This window comes from Eurytemora carolleeae, unplaced genomic scaffold (genome assembly GCF_000591075.1).
Source record: "Eurytemora carolleeae unplaced genomic scaffold, Eaff_2.0 scaffold710, whole genome shotgun sequence".
Lineage (NCBI taxonomy): Eukaryota > Metazoa > Arthropoda > Copepoda > Calanoida > Temoridae > Eurytemora > Eurytemora carolleeae.
This window is the reverse complement of record NW_019396657.1, coordinates 13,718-31,340: the sequence shown is the minus strand read 5'-3', so window position 1 is coordinate 31,340 and position 17,623 is coordinate 13,718. Positions and strand designations below refer to the sequence as shown.

Here is a 17,623-nt window from a genome sequence, read left to right as displayed (position 1 = left end):
TTTCAATAAAAACAAAAAATAAAAATTAAGCCTGTTGGAGTTGTTAAAAATTTAACCTAGTAAGAGCCAGTTTCAGACCATTTATCCTTTTGATGGCTTCATACTTTTTGGACTGTTGGAATGCTGAAGTGGCTTGAGCAAAACACCTTGGATCGGAATAAATGTTGGTTCCCCCACATAACAAACAAGTTATCATCCCAACCTTGGAACTCATCCTGATTTTCTATTCCGAGTTCTGGACAAGTTCGTTTATCCTTTCAAACCTCTCTTTTTTGAACAGTGAAGACGGAAAAGGTTTCTCTGTATACTTTAATTTTCTTGTTTTACTAAGTACAAACGTAAAAACCGTATGCAGTCAAAACATAAACAAAAATTGTAAACACAGCAGACGAAATTCTTACGAATTACAGCTTTCTCAGTAGGTATTACTTTATTAAATCAAAGAATTATAAAAAAAAAGACGATATCGAATTAGTCACTGAATTCCCATGTTTATTGGGACACCCTGTACCAAAGTTGTGCATCAGATCTACAGTTAAACCCTGCAAAAACCATACAACGAAATTTATCAAATGTCGTCTTGACAATAGGTTTTTTACTATTTTGCAGAGCGTCCCATATCATATTAGATTATCTCCAATCTTAAACACCAAAATAAACCATTAATACTCGAAAATCTTGTTATTTTCCACAAGAAAATTTTATATAAGCCTTATGTTATTTTTCAAAATGATTCATTCTAATTTAATTTTCTAATTAGTCCCGAAAATCGTAATTTAGACCCGTTCTCGGTCAAATGTGATGTTGGACACCCTGTATATAAAATCTCAGTATATGCGAAAATAAATGAATAGTCATGCTTATGCGGAACAGTTTTAAAGAGCCCCATATAATAGTTTTATTCTAAAAAAAAGTAATGGTGTGCATCCGACCTACAGTCTGACCTACAGAAAAGTGCAACCAACTCAAGAAAGCTGTGCAACCGAAATTTATCCGAAATAATTATCGAAAGTAACCAACCTTGTCAACAACTTTGATCACAAACATTTAATCTAATCTACAATCGTTGTCGTATTTATCAATACAATAAAGACAACTATTTCAATTTTTGATTTGTGCCCAGCTTTCAAACTGAATGGATATAGATTACACATGAACATGGAAACAAAAAGAAGCTGTCACTTATCAGCTTCTTCTCATTTACCTGCAAGAAAGATAAGATTGCTAAAAATAAACTTAAATAAATAGTCGTCTTCCTTGTATTGATATAAACACTGACCACAATACAACGCTATATCTCCTGATATGAATAAATATTAGGCAATAATACATTTTATTCAAATAAAATACTTTCAATTATCTAAACACAGCCGATTAAACTTAATTCATCACGCATAAAACCTTAAGTTCACAACTGAAAATTTTTGCATTAAACTTTAAGTTAACAACTGAAAATTGTGCATAAAACCTTAAGTTCACAACTGAAAATTGTGCATAAAACCTTAAGTTCACAACTGAAAATTGTGCATTAAACAATAATGAATCTCTCATAAAATGTCAACTAAACTTTGTCCGAATCTATTATTTTAAGTTCGAGATTGTTTATAATTTAAAGCCAATATTGACTAGACATAGAGAAGTAGTCAGACTCTTCCGATAGCCAAACATCTGATTAAAATTTAAAAAAAAACACCATTTGTCTGTGCAAGAACGTTAAAATACATTTTAAGAGAGTTCTTTCAAGCATATTTTAAACTCTTTCTAAGTTAATAATATTGCTGATTAATAAAAGTAATAAAACTAGGTCCATTTATATAATATGACTTGCACAGCTAAAGCTTTTTTAGGAAAAAATATCTAAAACCATTTCGATGATATTTTTGCTACTAAAAAGTCCTCAATGAGTAGCAAAGATAGGCAAAAAGCAACCAATATGGCTCCAACTGAAAAAAAAAACAGATTAAATTTTTATTGTCTACAACAAATATAGAGAACGATATGTTGGATATGTTTGTAAATGTTTATTTTGTGTTATATAAGGTTGTATAACAAGGTTAGATGATATGGATGCACCTAAATGTAAGTAAATACGACCTTTATAGCAATGGACACTCTAAGTCCTCATATGACGTCACTGCTTATTTTAAAGAATAATAAATTTTGCGGCTCACTAAATATAAACGAAATCAAAGATTAAAAACTATAATCCTAACGGCATATTTAAGTTTTAAACCTGTTAGCACAATCAATATCCATTAGATGAGATGGTTGTTAAGACTGATAGTTCAGTACCAGTGACCTCATATAAGGATTTCGAGTGTCCATTGCAATAAAGACGACATTTACCTACTTTCTAGCACATACAGAGAATTGTATAACCTTATATAATACTAGCTGAAGAACCCGGCGTTGGCCGTGGAAAAAAACGAAATTTGAAAAAAATATTTGAAAAAACACTTTTAAAAAATTGAAAACAAAATTTTTTTGAAAAAATAACAGAATTTTTTTAGCCTATAACACCCCCGGTCACCCATGAGTGTCCACAAAAAATGTAAGCCCAATCGGTCGAGCCGTTTGGCCGGCTATTCGCAACATATGTATATATACGAATGTCTTGTTTTATTATATAGATATACAACATTGACAGGGGCGGATACAGGATTTAAGTGAGGGGGGGGGGGCAAGATTTTTTAGGAACAAAAAAGTTCATAATTAGGAATTAGGAATAAAAAATCGCGGGGCAGGCGAAAAAAATTTTTTGACTTAAAAGACTCCAAAAAGAGTTGAAATTAATGACTAAAGACTAAAAAACTAGATTTTTTTACTTTTCATACATTATAGTTTATTATGACAGATATTTTTCCTGTTTTGCACTAGGGTTTCTTTCCCTTTAGCATGCTATTGATAAGCTATTCTGAAAATAGGAACAAAAAATTCCGAATTCAGGGGGACGAATGTCCCCCCACTCCCGACCCCCTGTATCCGCCCCTGAACATTGACGACACCTGACATAATTCAAACATGTTGTTTCTAATTCTGAAAAATCAACAAAAGAAAACGTAAAAATCCGCGAAATTTTAAGAAAATAAAACATAATAAAGTGCTGTAAACCAAACTGTAACTCTACCGTCCTCAGAAAACGCTCTAAAACTTTAAACTCACCTATATCTAGGGTAGTTGGATACGTTTTAAAAACAGATATTTGAAGAATGTATGCGGTTACTAGTTCCACACTTAGTAAGCTTATCATTTTACCAGGGTTTGTCATACAAGCTCCTGAAACAGAAAATAATAAAATCTGCCATGAATTGTTCGAAAAAGGAAGCTTTAAATTTAATTTATTTTGGGATATTTGGCAATTTTTAGGTAACAATTTCAAATCAATGAAAAATGAGAGAATTATTGGGCTGAATACCTTGGCCGGTAATGAGAGTCAAATAACTAAATGGTCCCTTTGAACCTTCCTCTGATAATAGATAAATGAAATTTATTTACCATAATTTTTTTTTTCTTAAATTGGGGCTTTTACATTTAAGTAATTTACAAATTGAGACAACTGGAAAAGAAAGACATTTTTAGAATTCAGCAGTGTTAAGGTAGAAAAACGACAAATATGGATCAGATGAGCTGTTTTACATCTGAAAAATTTAAAACATGAATTTTCAAGTTTTAAAAGTGTACCTTTGACTAGAAACATATTACCAGCTAAACCTAGAGCCCCGATTAGAAATCCAAAACACCATTCCTGAAAGACAGAAAAATAAACAGGTAAAGGATGTGGTACTTCTGTTATGAAAGTCAATTTTGTTAATCTTAAGGCCGAATTTAAAGAATTTGAGCCGCGGCTTAAATTTGAGACGCAGCTCAAATATGGTTGTTTCCACTAAAAGTTGTATTCAATTTGATAAGATTTTAGTTAATAAAAATTCTTATGAAACTATTGTGTACTTTATCATTATTACTCACTTCATCGTGAATTTCATGATGAACGTGCTATAAAGTAAGCTTATTTCATCTAGAAATAAGTACACAAACGTTTCATTAGATTACCTTAAACACTATTATTTTGGCACGACGATAAAGTTTTTGGACTTAATTTTGTCCCTCGCTAAAGCTCGGAACAAAATTAAATCTAAATAGACTTGAACCTTCTTGATAAAAGGAAAATGTCTGTCCAAAATCTGTATAACACTGCGAACCAAAGTAACAGTGTTATAAATTATAATTATTAAAGACAGAAGACGACTATGACGATTTTTAGGTTAATGTAAATCTTCTGCCTTGAACATATACTATCGAAAGCTTATTTTATGGTTTAGCAAAGAAGGAAACAAGTTTACAGTGGTAGAACAAATATGAATGTAAGGAAACAGATTGTTATAGTAATTCCGTAAAATAGTGTCTAATGTCTCATCCTCTCTGAGCTGGGAACTTTAGAATGGTGGATATCGTGATTATTGCTTAATCCTCTCTTTTTGTTAATCTTTAGATTATGTTAGTCTCGAGATTAAATATTTAGATCAACAAATTTGATTCTAAGAACGCCAGATGTGTTCGTTTTCTTGATTGGAAGGGCCTTCACTTAATTAATCACCCATTTATTTATTAATACAATAGTTAAAATTGGCTAAAAAAGAATCTCAAACGTATTATCAACTATTTTTGTTAACCGCTTAATTATTAAAATGGCCGACAACATATTCTTTATTTGTTGGAAATTGCTGATTTCTCTCATGGGATAGAATTATTTTCAAGGCTGTAATTGGTCAGTACAATTTATGAACTATATTCCTGGACTCTCATTGGAGAAAACAATTACAGATATCAAAAGAGAGAGAAAAAGAGTGGATTAAGGACTAAAATTAAAAGTTTCCAAAGTGGATATTCGGATTAAGTAGTTGGGATTAAAGGTTATCCATTCTAAAGCTCCCAGCTCTGGGTAACCATGCAGATATAAGTAATATATATTTTTAAATTTCCTAATTTGAATTTGATTTTTACCTCGACTCCCTGGAAAATGTTAACTTGTCCAAGAATAAATAATGCTGGAACTGAGACTCCTAGTCCTCCCAAACCGGTCCAGAATAAGGAAACTAAAAAAATATATTCATCATATTCTTAAGATCAGATTGTGTTCTGCAAACTTTTTAAATAGTCAACAAAGAAGAAAGTTTTGAGTTCTGTGAATGGAAAGGTAAAATCAAAGGTTTAAATGTTGATTTAAAAAGCAACGGAACTTAAAAATCAACCGCGCCTCAAATTCTAACTTTCTAATCGAAACTTTTGTTATTTTATTTTTGCAAAGTTTAATGTTAAAACATGTACTTTTGCATAAGTATTAAAAAATGTGTTAAAATGTCTATTTAAATATATATATACAGGGAGAACCAGAAAACAATGGAATAGAAAAACGTTACATTATAACAATGTTTTTGCATGCTGTTACAAAGCGAATAGTTATACTAAATACTTATTAAATTACTTAGTTAGTTAAATTGGTCTGTTTACACTGCTCATTTGCTGTGTCCCATGTTTATTGGACTTAAGTTTTTTGGTTCTCACTGTATATAAACTTAAGAGTTTTTAAGTGTTTTTATTGCTAGTTTAAGACAAACAAACAAAATGAAAATGTTACCTGAGAAATGAATTATCTGGCACTGTTTCATCAGTATACAGAGATATGCTAGAAAATTTAACCTTTGAACCTTTATCAGATTAATAGCTTGAAAAATACTTAATCCTTACATTTCTCTTTATTTTGAGTAGAAACCCAATAGAAAAGAATCTATTTTCACAGAAAAAAAAACATCAAGTTTCATCAATTCATCAGTTCATCAGTTCATCAGTTCATCAGTTCATCAGTTCATCAGTTCATCAGTCCATCAGTTCATCAGTCCATCAGTTCATCAGTTCATCAGTTCATCAGTTCATGATTTCATCATTTCATTCCAACATAATTTCATTAAGTCATGCTCTGTAAACAGAGTTGCACGTAACTGATGCAATGCCACAAACTCAAATTCTTATTTTCCTATATTTCTGGGAGTCTATGTCGCAGATCTTTGATATTTTAACTATGATTTCTGTTGGATCAAATAGTCTAAGTTTGAAAGGTTTTCACCATCAGGTTTCAAAGATATATAGGGATTAAACTTGACTATTACCTGTTAAAATTGGTGTTGAGAGAGATGCTATTATCCCTATAGCATCAAGGTTGTCAAGGTTGATCTCATTTAAACTAAAATTCGCCTGAACATACCAATATATATCTTGAAAAGGCAATAACTTAACGTAAATTAGGCCTCCTAAGGCTCAAGGCTCAAGAGGCTCCTAAAAAAACTTTGCAGTTCTAAAGGATACATTTTGAAAGAAAAATGATAGGGTGCCTTAAGAAGAGATAATAATGCTATTGTAGAATATGAATGAATGCCCCAGAATCAAATTTACAGCGTCGTCGTGCATAAAGTTCAATACAATAAAGATGATTTTCTATTTAAATTTTGGAAATTGGACACACGAAAAGATGGAAACAAAAACTAAAATTAAAAAAACCACGTTTAATCTTTTAAAATCTTTTTATCATTAAATAAAATAGAAAATATTCCTCATTGTATTGACAAACACGCCTACCACTGTAATTATTGAAAAAAAAATATGTTTAAATATTATTAAAATCTACCTGTTTAAAGTTTATAGGCCAACCAAGAATATTAATTCTGACAAGAAGTGTTGGTAAACTGAAAACAAGAAAATGGACCAATTGTAATCTGCAAGTTTTGTGCTGTCACCTCCCTTTCAGGAGACTTTTCGCCAAAATGAAGAGGAGATACCACTTTTAGGTTTTTGATTTAGGAATATTTTGTCATGGATGTTAATTATTATTTCAAAGTTCCTTTGAATCAAGATTAAACTTTTTACACCAAACTTCAATCATACATTCGAATATAGAAATAGATTTTATCTGCAGGGTGTCCCATGGAACATGACATTTGAGAGAAGACTAGTAGGTCGTCGTTGTACTCTAATATAATTTCTGACATTGATCATTAACCCTTCTTATATACATGTACAATTATTGAAACATTAACCACACAATTCTCCTAGTCCCGGCATTGCCAAAATGTGGTCGGTCATTATTACCCGTGTCATTGAGAATTTCGTTTGGATTGCGATTTATTAAATAAAACCCAAAATCTGACATATCCCCAGTAATATTGACGGCACAAAAAACAGACCACATTTTTGAAATGGCAGGACTAGAGGTTGTTTCTGATTTTTAACTCCAGAATTTTATTTACAATTAAATGACGGAAATTTGATCAAAGACGACCTTCTAGCAGCCTTGCTACTGTCATTTTTTGTAAGAGTCTTAAATACATTTACTTTTAAATATTGATACTAACAAAGAGAAATTTAAATCTATATTCAATTTTGATATTTCAGGTATTTCAGGTCGCAAGGAAATTATTTCAGATTTATCAATTTCATATGGAATTTAACACACCTAATACAGGGTTATCCACAAAGGATGAGACTTCAGAGACGACTGTAGAGAATTTATACTATCAATATCTTTAAATACATGATTCCCTGAAACTGTGATCTTTTTTCTTTCTTTGCCAAATCATTAAATAAGACATTAAAACACTTTATTTTAGGCAGAAGACTTATTTTGAACTTAGAATCGTTATATTTTACAAGTTATCGGTCGTCTTTGCAGTCTCGTCCATTGTAGGTAACCCTGTATTTCCCGTTGTAGGGCGGATAAGTAACTTGTTACATCTCAATAGGTTCGGCGTGAGAAACAAAACTTTCCTAGTAACTAAAAACAACTTTTTTCGCACAAATGCCATTTTAGAAGATTAAAAGATTTTTGAAAAATATTAATCTATATTTATAAAAAACTTACTTTGAAATATCTTCCTCCAGGAGTACTGAACCATTTAAGGGTAAAACATTTACAATCTAGAACAAAAAATCCTCGTTTAATAACAATATCCAACATTGGACCTTTAACTTTTTTTTAAATTGGTACTATGCTCCTTTTGTTGAAAATAAACATGGGACTTAAGAGACAAATATGAAATCGTCTTTGTAATATATTTTCTTTGTTTTACATTATTTCAATGACCAAAATAAAGTTACATCTGCTAGATTTTATTTCATGCAAACGGATTAAATAAAAGCCTGTTTTGTTATTCTGCAAAACGTTCTGTAACATTTCTGCAAGATAAACAGTGAAGACTGAATATGTGTTGGTATAAAGGAATTTCTGATATTACAAAGTACAATACAGTTTACAATGAAAAATTTTTTTTTTAAATTCTTAACTCTAGTAGGCATCACCATACTTAATCAAAAAGATCATTTACTTAAAGACGTTATCAATTTATTAAAATCGTCTCTTAATTCCCATGTTTATTGGGACACCCTGTATAAAGAAAAGTGAATAGTTAGAAAGATATTAATGTTTAGATTTGAGTTTTCAAAACTATGAGGAGATTATTAAAGCAGTATAAAAGAGACTATACGCATAATTTCTTGCTATTCTCCATTTTAAGAGATATATTTCCAGGATTTACAACGATATCTTTAAATTCTAATTCACAACTCTGAAGTAATTATTATTATTATTATTATATTATTTATTATTTATTATTTTTATTATGTTTTATTTCATGTTATCTTCCACTATAACTTTACGCCAACAGTCCCTTTAAAGGGTCAAATAAAAAGCGTTAAAATCCCACCTGTGAAAATATAGTGGTCGGGTGAATTAGTAGAAATGTTCCTGACAATACAATCAGTATAATGAAGGCTCTAAAAATTAATTTTTTTTCATCACAAATATTGAAATTATTTTACAAAACAAAGCAATCAAATATTCAAATAGGTAATGTTTTCTTGATTTCAATTTTTAAGAATCGTGATTAGCTAAAACTCAAGGAAAGTTAATTGCAGTTGTGTATACTCTGCGTAGATATTGAAACCAGTTCTCTCTGAAATTCGTAATCAAGACTCAGTGTTCGTTTAGTATCCCAGGAGGTTAAAAGCATTAAATTTTGAAAATTTTGATAATTCACATTAATGGTTTCCTATGATCAGAAAACTTCATTAATTTGTTATGTGAAAGATGGATCCCATTTCAGGCTTCGACATCCGTCTTGTGTTTACATTACCGCCCAGATACAGTGCACTGCAGTACAAAAGATGCGTACACCTCTTAAATAACTTTCCTTGCATTATAACCTTGCTAAAACTATTTTTTTGCTTATCATTTTAATTTGATTCTCAATTTAATAACATTATTTAAAACATCATTTAACGCTTTCCAAGAGCTATGAAGTAAAAATTTCATCATTTTCAAATTTTGTAGAAAAAAATAAAGAAAAATTTTCCTGAAAATTGCAAAATGTTCTTTCAAGATAGCTGCAGATAGAACCATAGCGAATCCGGGAACTGAAAATAAAAAATAATTGTAAAAAAATGCGTTTTCAATGATTGGCAGACCAAATAAGTGTCCAAGGATCAAGAACATGGGAATTACGGAAAGAATTTTGATTAGTTTTTAATTTCTGATAGTTAGCCATGGTCTAAAATATATTAAAGCGGGTTCTTTAACAGAACTTTTTTATCTTCAAAATTGACAAGCGGTACTTAAACAATTGTTATTTAATTAATAAATTAAAATCTTGACAAAGGAATTGAGTCTTAGCCAAAAACTTTGATTTGCATTCTTAAGTTGTAATCCTTTTATATTTCATACTTAGATTATTTGATCTAACAGAATTTATAGTTTGAAATATCTAAGGTCTAGGACATCAGGTTGCAAAGGGAATATATACAAGTGTGTGGATAAAACTTAAATCCTTCTAAAATATTCGTTAATTTTAATCAATGCTCGGATAAAGGCTCCTTTCTTTATTTTAAAATAGAAATTACTTAAAATAATATATATTTGAAAATGTGGTAGCTTAAAAAATGTCAATAAAAATGAAATGCTTTCCACCTGAAAAGAAGAAGAGTGCTACAACATCTAAATATTAAATGCAAATTATTCTAGAAATATTTTAGAAAAATACTGAATTCCAATCCAAAAAATGTCCCCCCCCCCCCTCCGTTGAACTAAAACTTAAATCCCCTCGCCGCTCTATTGTGTTGATCATTGAATTTTTCACTCGGAAAAAATGTTACGGATTTTTTCTGAAAACGGGACAGCTCAAAATGGTATAAAGGGGGGGGGAAGGGGGGTAGTGCCTCCCTCTAGATCTGCGTAGCCCCCCTTAGGACTCAGAGCTATCATACTTTTCAAATCTGAAACTGAAGAGTGAAGAACATAAAAAAAATTAGTTCTGTTTTTTTTCTGCTAGTTAAATTTGAAGAAGAGATAAAGTAGTACTTGTAAGGTAATTGGACTGTATGTGTACCTTTAAGTATACATGAAGCCAAATGTTTTGAATTAATTGTTAAAACTTTGCCCCCCCCCTAGGAGGGGGCAAAAAAATTGGCCCCCCTTTAATTTATTTCTGTATACGCCCTCGCCGACAGGTAGTGCAACCAAATAAAGAAATAGATAAAAAGAAAGTTTCAATCAAGAAAAACTAATTCACCCGTTCATAAACTAAATATTGTTCATAAAGATAACATGTCATTATAAAACATTTTAACAGAGAAAAAAGAAACTTGCTATAGGTGAGAGGGTGGGGGGTATGACTTTATCCTCCCCCTTTATCTTACCCTTAAAACTATTCCCTAAGTGTATGGAAAGCAAAATATTTTGGGACTTTTTGTGGGGTACTTACAAAAATCATATTTGAAAAGTCTGAAAAAAATAAATTAACTTTTTTCTTTATATTACATTAATTTTGAAATCTTGCAGTTTTCCTGTTGGAAGTCTGTTAATGGATAGATAGATAGCCAACAGCAGCACGCCTCCCACTATTCCTGAGATTTAAAAAAAAACTTTTTAAAATCTATGATTAACATTGAATATTTTTATGAGAAAAAATGTTAACTCAGGGTCACCATTAAAGATCTCAGATAGTTAACTGATGACAAAAATTGTAAAAAATGTGCACTCTTTCCAAAAAGCTACTTAGACGTGCAAAACATTTTGATTTAACCTTTGTTCTGAGAATGCTATTAAAAATCAACAACGAGCTCTAAGTAATTTAAAAAGGGGTTGTAAGCGTAATTTTAAGTGACCCTTCATGTAATGACTGCAATGTCCAATTCACAACGGTACCTTTGAACCTTCGAAAGAATGCAGTTAGTTAACTTATTTGAACCAGAAGTGCAGTATTATAGAGAAAATTTTTGTATTCATTTAAAAAATTGAGATGTTTTTGTGTAAAATTTTAGGAAGGAATGGTCTGCGTCTTTTCAAAAAAAATTTCAGGAAATCTACGGAAAAAGTTTGTGAACAATCAAACATTACAGAAACTAATTACTTCATAAAATCGTTAATTTTCAATGATAAGAGTTTATTTTATTTTCTTAACGTGTTCCTTCACAACAAGTTAGTCGAATTTTCGTTCGGTTTGTTAGATAATTGTAAGAAACGTTTTTTCCGGGAACCATCCAATCTGGAGATATTTAAAATACGAATTTACGTTCTTGCGTTGAAATTATACACCTTTAAAAGTCTCTTTGTTATCAAATGAATCCTATTTTATTTCTCTTTAATACTGCAAGAAATGCGCAAGTCACTTTTGCAGAGAAACCATATTTAAAAATAATCAGTTTTCCAAAAACAAGAAAATTGATATCTAATTCGTGCTTGATAAGAAAATATAAAGGGAGGGTCATTTAAAATCAAACATACAGTCTCTTTAAACGGTCAATTAATTGTAATTTAAAGTTTCATTCAATGATAGATACGACATTCAAGATATCTTGAGTTTTGTCCCACTTTGAGAAATAAAAGAAAAAACTACCTTGCATTATTATTTTGAGTCTGAGTCCTGAAGGACCAAGAGGGTTGGTTCTTGTCCACACTTTTTAATTAATATATTTGACAAAAAGGAACAAAAATAAATGCTTTTTCAATAGAAATTTCTGGGAAACTGTTTAAAGGGAAACTGTCAGCGTAATTATAATTGACTCTCTATGCAAAGATGGCAATGCCAAATTTACAACGGTAAAATTAAAACATTTGTCTATGTTTTTATTTACTAACTTTTGTGGTTTTTCTGTAAAAGTGACTTGTGCATTTCTTATTTATAAGAAATAATGAAGAGATTATCAGAATTGAATACTTTTCGAGTAAAAACAAAACAAAAATGTTGTATTCCATAATTTTTGATCAGATTAAGGTTTCAAGGGTATCGTTCTGAATCGGGCGTTGCCATCTTACCGGCCATGGAGGGTCATTTGAAATTAAGGTTACAGTCCCTTCAAAATGTTAAATAATAAGAAAAAAGTTGTTTTGTTAAATATTAGTACATTCCTAAAACAGGAACCATCAATATCAATTGCACTAAACACCTAAAATAAAATATAAAATAATGTATCGTCTTTTCGCCTCCTACCAGGGGGGTAGTGCCNACCTAATTTCGTCAACAATTCCTTTAATCTACCTAATTTCGTCAACATTCCCTTTAATCTACCTAATTTCGTCAACAATTCCTTTAATCTACCTAATTTCGTCAACATTCCCTTTAATCTACCTAATTTCGTCAACAATCCCTTTAATCTACCTAATTTCGTCAACAATCCCTTTTAATCTACCTAATTTCGTCAACAATCCCTTTAATCTACCTAATTTCGTCAACATTCCCTTTAATCTACCTAATTTCGTCAACAATTCCTTTAATCTACCTAATTTCGTCAACCCTTTAATCGATCTGCCTAATTTGGTCAACAATACCTTTAATCTACCTGACCTGAGTATAATGAGAGTCCAAGGATTGATCTCTGGAACCAGGTTGATCAGCGCGCTACTAGCTGTATACAGAATACCACCTGGAGTATAACAAACAATTTAATATGAAAACCATAAATATTTTTATTTTCAAAAACAAAACAAAAAAATTGTATTCCAAAATATCTCATATTTTGTTCCATGAAAAGTTTTATTCTTAAGTTTGCTGACTCTTCATCGTAATTTGTAATTTTACTACAAATATATTTTTGCCACCTAAAAGGTGTTAACCTTTGATATTTCAAACTTTGACAGTTAAATCTATGTCGACTTCATAGTTTGGGAAGAGGTCCTACAGTATCAGGTTGCAAAGATACAAGAGTCAGAGAATTAGAATTTGAGGCAAGTGTTTAGCTCTTAAAAAAGCGCCCTGCACGTACTTTTGAAGTTTGATATATTTTATTTTGTCTTCATTATATATTTATATATTTAAACTCAATCCCCCGTCATAAAAACTTAAAATTCACATGTTTGGGAAAGTTCCTTTCAATGAAAATAACTATTTATAACACTGTTATTTTGGTTTGCAGTGGTTTAAAGTTTTTGGAGAGAAAGTATCTCTTTATTGAGAAAGTTCTCGCCTTTTTAGATTTAATTTTGCCCTGATCTTTAGCGAGGGACATAATATAATCTGAAAAGGCGAGAACCTTTGAGATATAGAGAAAATTCAGGTCCAAATAGCAACGACGTCCTGTCAAAATAATAGTGTTAATTTTCTATTTTTTGTTTTACAATTAGCACAGCTATAGGAAACTTAGACCGATTTAAAAAATTTAAAGTAATTATCATCCCTCCTATTTATTCAAGATAAAAACATTATCAAAAACATAACAATTACAGATGAAAAATCCTGTATAAGTTCTCAACCTGATTTGAGCCTCATAAAGCAAATTTATCAATTTAAACTGACATGACATCCCTACCAAAAAACTTTTCATCTTCAAGGGAGTGTTCGCGAAAAATGAAAGGGGGTATAGGCTTAATGAGATAAAAAAGCGCTTTTGATCGCTACTAATCTTGCTTCTATCTGTTGCGTTTATAAGGAGAAAATTGTTAAAGACATCTCATACCGAATAACATGGCGTCCATACAAATTGAGAAAATTGCAACATACGACTTAGACCGTAAAAAAATCAATTTAATTTCAAACAAATCATTCAGATATTACAACCTATAGTCTATCTTTCGCCACATTTGTAAATAGTTGATTTTTAATAATATGTTTTAATTGTTATGACCTGAGAGTTACTTATAAAAACATTTATTCCTTTTTCGAGGATTTTTGGTAATAAAGACGACATTTTCATATTTTGCAGGAATGTTCGAAAACAAGTTGTAAGCTAAATATTATTTTAAAAAACAAAATCAAAACATATTATAAAATATAAACTATATACAAATGTGGCGAAAGATAATCGATGACTATGATATTAATTAATTATTTTTACGGTCTAAGTCGTATGTTCCAATTTGCCCCTTTCATTTTTCGCGAACACTCCCTTTAAACATGAAAAAAAAATTTTATAAAACTTACCAATTAAAGTTAAAAAGTATCCGGTGTAAGTTGTTAACAACAATCTTGGCTTTTTCAATTCTGTTTCTGTTTCAGATATCCTACAACAAACATCATATTATTTATTTTTTAATTCTGTTTCTGTTTCAGATATCCTGCAACAAACATCATATTATTTATTTTTCAATTCTGTTTCTGTTTCAGATATCCTACAACAAACATCATATTATTTATTTTTCAATTCTGTTTCTGTTTCAGATATCCTACAACAAACATCATATTATTTATTTCTGCATTTTCTCCAAAAACAAAACGAAAACTTTGTATATATTCCAAAACCAAGAAATTAATAAAATCTAAGATCTTAAAGGGACTGTAGGAGTAATTGTATGTGACTCTAAGATTCACAACGGTATCATTCAAGTCTAAATCAGATCAATGGAAAATAAAAAAAAAAGTTCCGACAGAAAAGTGTTTTAATCGAGCAAGAAACAGTTTTCAAAAACAGATTAAGTAAAAACTAATTCATACTTGAAAACGCATTTAAATTCACCAAACTTCCTTTTTAATTGTATATTATTGATTAAATAATACCTTTTAACAGTGTGTTCAGGTTCATTAACAATTATATTTTCTGCTCCTTCAACTAAAATATCATTTTGTCAAAAATGTAAATTTGTTTAATGAAATATATTTTTTTAGGAACCACACCCCCCCCCCCCCCTTTAACTAAAAATACATCTTGTAAAAATTGTTAATCATCAAGCTACTAACCGATGTTTCTGTAGGAACCAGTAATATAAAGTAAAAATAACCCTTTTAAACAATAAGCCAACCAATGAACCAATGAGTTGATGAACCAACAAAACATTGAATCAATGAATCAATGAACCAGTGAACCAATGAACCAGTGAACCAATGAACCAATGAATTGTTGAACCAAAAAAAAACATTGAATTAATGAACTAATGAACCAGTGAACCAATGAACCAATGAATAGATAAACCAACAAAACATTGAATTAATGAACCAATGAATTGATGAACCTACTGAACCAGTGAACCAATAAACCATGAATTGATGAACCAACGAACCATGTGAAAATCTGAAAGGGAACCCAACGTGAAATAAATGAAACAATAAAACCAATAGATCATTTAATCACTAAATAAATTAAAAACTGGAATCACCTGAATAAAATGACACTCCATCCCCTTCTGAACAGTCGTAAAATCCCTAAAATATTTGTTTCATGGCTCTCACAAAATAATGTCAAAACAATAAATTTACAGATTTAATTTTTGGAGGATTGAATACTAAAATGTTTTATAACATGTCTTAAAAACTACCCATTGGGTCGACTTGAAGGAACAAACTTGCTTCAACAGATTATACAAACTAATTCCACCAATTGTTTAGTAAGGGAGGTTCATACTGATGTCCGATTGGCAAATCTTTTTTTTCCTGCTAAAAATTGATGATTGTTCGTAAATCTGATTTGTGGATTTATACGAAGATAATAAAGTATATATTGTTAGAATGAAACACTTTTAAATGTTTAAACGACAACATCTTATACCTGATTAATTTGCTCCAACCCATGTTGTTGTCTCGAGATACAACTTCTAAAACTGGCTCCGTGGCTAAGACCAGAAGACTAAAAGTTGGAAAAATTTGTAATAAGTCCCTCCCCCTCCCCCCCCCCATCTTCCTTTCTTCCTCTTGCCCTCCCCCCTTCCATCTATGTAAAAGTGTAATCAATACATTATCATAAAATGAAAATAAAATAAATAATGTTAAAAAAAAACAAAAAAAGTGATATATCACGTTGCATAATATTTTAGGTTTCAATGTGGGGGGAGGGGTGCTTTGAAACAGATATAACAGTCCTAGATCACCCTGTATCCCATTGTATCCCCCTGTATACCATTGTATCCCATTGTATACCATTGTATCCCATTGTATACCATTGTATCCCATTGTATACCATTGTATCCCATTGTATCCCCCTGTATACCATTATATCCCATTGTATCCCCCTGTATACCATTATATCCCATTGTATCCCCCTGTATACCATTATATCCCATTGTATCCCCCTGTATACCAATGTATCCCCCTGTGTACCAATGAATCCCCCTGTATACCATTGTATCCCCCTGTATCCCCCAGTATCCCCCTGTATCTCATTGTATCCCATTGTATCCCATTGTATCCCATTGTATCCCGTTGTATCACATTGTATCTCGTTGTATCCCATTGTATCCCCCTGTATAACATTATATCCCCCTGTATACCAATGTATCCCTCTGTGTACCAATGTATCCCCCTGTATACCATTGTATCCCATTGTATACCATTGTATCCCATTGTATCCCATTGTGTCCCATTGTGTCCCATTGTATCCACTTGTATACCATTCTTTTCCCCTGTATCCCATTGAATCCCCCTGTATACCATGGTATCCCCCTGTATCCAATAGTATCCCCCTGTATACAATTGTATCCCACTGTATCCCACTATATTCCATTGTATCCAACTTTATGCCATTGTATCCCCCTGTAACCTATTGTATCGGCCTGTATCCAATTGTATCCCCCTGTATACCATTGTATTCCACTGTATCCCACTATATTCCATTGTATCCGACTGTATCCCATTGTATCCCCCTGTAACCTATTGTATCAGCCTGTATCCAATTGTATCCCCCTGTATAACATTGTATCCCACTGTATCCCACTGTATTCCCTTGTATACCAGTATATACCTCTGTATCCTGGTATTTAGATAATTGTTTACCTTGAACGTTTTAAAACTCATAAATGATGAATATGAAGTTAAACTTCTAAACGAGTTTCCTCTGGACNAGTAGTTAGGTAGGTAGGTAGGTAGGTAAGTATGTATGTAGGAAGGCAGAATGGTAGTTTCATATATAGGTAGGTATTCTGGGAGGTATGTTGGGAGGTAGGTAGGTAGGTATGGAGGTAGGTAGGTAGGAAAGTACGTAGGTACGTAGGTAGGTAGGTAGGTAGGTAGGTAGGTAGGTAGGTATAAATGTGGGTAGATTGATAGAAATGTAGGTAGATTGCTGGGAATGTAGGTAGATTGGTAGTTAGGTAGGTAGGCAAGTAAGTTGATAGGTAGGTAGGTAAGTAGGTAGGTAGGAAGGTAGGTAGATAAGAAGGCAC

General features: G+C 31.4%; 1 protein-coding gene across 2 annotated transcripts; it reads right to left on the bottom strand.

Annotated features, from left to right (window-relative positions):
* Positions 1-1,321: 1,321 nt before the first annotated feature.
* On the bottom strand, positions 1,322-17,298 carry LOC111706998 (solute carrier family 35 member G1). 2 transcript variants are annotated; one of them, XM_023479967.1, is made up of 20 exons: positions 17,235-17,298; positions 16,015-16,092; positions 15,626-15,671; positions 15,030-15,081; positions 14,457-14,536; positions 12,885-12,963; positions 12,449-12,486; positions 11,937-11,996; positions 10,885-10,944; positions 10,010-10,036; positions 9,399-9,459; positions 8,751-8,820; positions 7,910-7,965; positions 6,680-6,737; positions 6,165-6,249; positions 5,636-5,683; positions 5,002-5,093; positions 3,682-3,745; positions 3,163-3,276; positions 1,796-1,943 (listed from the first exon to the last, which is right to left on the bottom strand). In XM_023479967.1, exons 1-20 carry the CDS (start codon positions 17,253-17,255, stop codon positions 1,858-1,860), a joined length of 1,275 nt encoding a protein of 424 aa, XP_023335735.1. In that variant the 5' UTR covers positions 17,256-17,298; the 3' UTR covers positions 1,796-1,857. The 2 variants fall into 2 exon arrangements, with proteins under 2 accessions (XP_023335736.1, XP_023335735.1); XM_023479968.1 differs by lacking the exon at positions 11,937-11,996 and having other exon boundaries at positions 1,322-1,943.
* Between the last annotated feature and the right edge of the window lie 325 nt (positions 17,299-17,623).

Coding starts and splice junctions, on each gene's coding strand:
- LOC111706998 (XM_023479967.1), bottom strand. CDS start 17,255: ATGAGTTTTAAAACGTTCAAG. Junction 5,094..5,635: donor CCAGATAATTCATTTCTCAG/GTAACATTTTCA, acceptor ATATTTTTTTAG/TTTCCTTATTCTGGACCGGT. Junction 3,277..3,681: donor TAATATGTTTCTAGTCAAAG/GTACACTTTTAA, acceptor TTTCTGTTTCAG/GAGCTTGTATGACAAACCCT.